Source organism: Tupaia chinensis, unplaced genomic scaffold (assembly GCF_000334495.1).
Source record: "Tupaia chinensis unplaced genomic scaffold, TupChi_1.0 Scaffold000017_1, whole genome shotgun sequence".
Classification (NCBI taxonomy): Eukaryota; Metazoa; Chordata; class Mammalia; order Scandentia; family Tupaiidae; genus Tupaia; species Tupaia belangeri.
The window spans coordinates 2,482,069-2,485,201 of NW_006159447.1; the positions used below are offsets into that span (position 1 = coordinate 2,482,069).

Genomic DNA, 3,133 nt, shown 5'->3' on the forward strand with positions numbered 1-3,133 from the left:
AAAGTGATGGCCCACTAATGTGTAGCTAACACGAGCAGGCAATGAACATCACCTTCCTGTAAGCTCAAAGCCATGTATGGTGCTTGTATAACAGGTAGACAAGTGAAAAAAAGTCTCTGGCTCACCATCGTTCTGGAACCCAGCATTTGAATACAATATAACCTCTAAAATTGTAAGTGCAAATACCGAGGAGAAGGCATTTCTGCTCTTGAGAATGCTATTGCTGACCTGCACACTCAAGTGTTTAGTTCGGAGATAATTTTCAATAAACTGTTGTCACTTGGAAATAAACAGTCTGGACAATGTATGGTTCATTTGGAATACTGAGAAAATAAACAACCTAGGACATGCTTCTTTCTTATCTTCATAGCCCTCTTTCGGAATGTCTCTCCAGATACTTCCATTTCTTCCTCAAAACAGAAAGTTTTGGTTTTTGGGTTTTTTTTTTTTTCCTTTTTAAAAATAAAGCTGTTCATTCTGCATTTCTGGGAGAACCTTTTTTGAAGGACCATAGCAATGAATGGCTTTGGAGTCCTGCTTCAAAGAAACCAGTTTGTCCTCCTGGTACTATTTCTTTTGCAAATTCAGAGTCTGGGTTTGGACATCGATAGTCGTTCTACCACAGAAGTCTGTGCCACACACACAATTTCACCAGGACCCAAAGGTGAGGAAAGAAAACTGAAGTTTTCATCTGTGATACATGTGATCTCTTTCCTCATCTCTCACCCCACTCTAGTTTCTCAATGACTTTCTCTTCTTCCATCCCTTATTTCCTCCCACTTGCCTTCTATTTGAAAAAATCAATAATCTGTTACTTATTTAAAGCTCCCCTCCTTTGATGTTAGCTAAGAGAATGTTGTGAGAGAGTGGAACCTACTGGGCAAGAAAGCAGTCTGAGGGAACTCACCCCAAACTGGGGGGGGAAATCCTTCTTCCATTATGCTCCCGGGGAACATGTAAAATCATTAGTCTTAAGGAATCCTTCTGTAAGAGCATCTCTATTCTTGAGGTGTATTTTATTCCACTCATTTCTCATACTGATTCTGGTCACACTATTTAGGCAAAGGTCAGTATAATGAACATTAAATCTTTAATGTATATGTCCTAAATTAATGGGTTCCAGGAGAAACTTTTGGGTCAAGGACTGGAGTTAGCAAATGAATAAACATGTCTTTACTTGAAAGTGGTCTTTGGGCCCAAGTGCCTTTAGCTGAAATGATAGAATATTGCTTTTTTGTTTTTGTTTTTTTCAAACAGATCCAAGATCCAAATAAGCTTCAAATGACTGGTTGGAAAAAGAAAATGTTTTCTTCCTTTCAGCTCTTACCCATTTGTTCTGGAAGTGGTTACTGCACTGCAGATTGGTGCTCCCTTATTAGTAATTCATGCTATGTTCCTTCAGGCGATAGGGTAGGAGAACTGTAGCTGCTTAAAATTTTAAGTAGAAAAAAGGGTCTTTCCAAAAAAAAAATTCAGAAATACATCATCGTATGCTTGCCAGTTATTTAAATGTGAATTGCTTAAAGTGCATTTTTCTTCATCAGTGAATTAATTTCCTCCTAAGATTGCGATCCAAGTTTTAACCTTTGATACCATAAAGTAAATGCAGCCAGAAACAATGAGACCTTGGGGCTTCCAAATAATTTCTTGGGTGAATAAATGAATAATGTGAGGGCAAGTGTTCAGAAAAGAAAGTTTCTGTTAGTAATAAACTATTTACTTAAATCACTACTGGACTTAAAATACAATGTAGGCAATTATGTATTATTTCTGGGGTACCATGCGGGGCACTAAGAAGGAAAGTTTTCCTTGTCTGTACAGATGAAAGAACCCGTTCGAGAAGAGCACCATTACACAATTTCCCTTGCAGAAAAACTATTAGTTTTAAACTGGAAGAAGAATGGATAAACTGTTGTTAAAATAGTGTCCGAAATATATCCCATTTCAATTCAACATAACTCAACTGTCATATATTGAGTACTTATTTTAAGTATCAAGCACTATTTTAGGCACAAAGGGTACATAATACATATGAGGGACCAACAGATGGCATAGCAGTTATGTTGCTGGACTCCCACGTGGCAAACCTGGGTTCGAGTCTGGGACCCAGTGGCTTGAAAATCATGCTGGATGAGTGTATGTGCTTGCCCAAGAGAATGGAGAAGGGATTGCAGCATGGTCAGCCCCCCAGGGGAGAGTGATTTCTCACTTAACCTCTCGCTGTCTCTATTTCTGTCTGTTTCTGTCTGTCTCTTTCTCTCTGGTGAGCATATGCGCCCTAAGGTAAAAACCTTTTAAAATAATTTATATACAATATATATATTTAAATAATATTTCATATATAATTCATATAATATATTCATATATCTATATATTTGTGCATATTTTAAAATATATTATATATTCTTATATATATATATGCATATATGTATATGAATGTCATGAGCAGTAAAAATATAAATGATTTAGGAAGGGGACCAGAGGTCAGAGGAGATTTTTGTAAAGGTGGTTATTATGTTGGAGTTTAGGTGTAATTCTTTCAGGCAGAGGGAGTACATTTCAGAGAGTAGATAGAGCTTAACAGGAAGAAGAGAGAATGAATGGAATGTACCTAGAAAAAGAATCCCATTAATCCTAGCTTTTGAGAGTTTACAAAGTACAGGCACATATCTTAAATCATTCGAAGAAAAAGGCAAGCAATATGCTTTTAAATGTGTTTTTAAAATCACTTTTGTTTCCTTTTATCACCTAAATTTATATGTCATTGATATTTACTGAATACCAGCAGGATGTTTACCATATGCCTCTTCACATTCATATATATATATTTTTTAATCTATCACAAAACGTCTCCTTTCCGGGACCAGCAGTTGGCGTAATGGCTATGTCGCTGGACTCCCACGTAGTCGACCACGGTTCAAGTCCCAGACCCGGTGGCTTAAACTCACACCCGGTGCGTGTACGTGCATGCCCAAGATCCTGAGAGGAGAATGGAGGAAGAGGGATTGCAGCGTGGCCAACCCCCCACCGAGGAGGGGTGATTTCTCGCTTTCTGTCTCTCTGTCTCTCTGTCTCTCTCTCTCTGTCTGGCGAGCCCACGCCCCCTATAGCAAAAAACCTCTCTCTCAAAAAA

The 3,133-nt window shown here is 38.1% G+C and overlaps 1 protein-coding gene across 2 annotated transcripts in view; it reads left to right on the plus strand.

Moving 5' to 3' along the window:
• Positions 1-380: 380 nt before the first annotated feature.
• The window catches only part of COLEC10 (collectin subfamily member 10), a 49,835-nt gene continuing 47,082 nt past the window's right edge, over positions 381-3,133 (plus strand). Inside the window, exon 1 of one of the 2 annotated variants that reach the window (XM_027770045.1) lies at positions 381-664. In XM_027770045.1, the coding sequence (XP_027625846.1) occupies positions 517-664 (148 nt within the window). In that variant the 5' untranslated portion in view covers positions 381-516. The remainder of the gene's footprint in view (positions 665-3,133) is intronic. The other variant, XM_006140049.3, reaches the window with a different exon arrangement.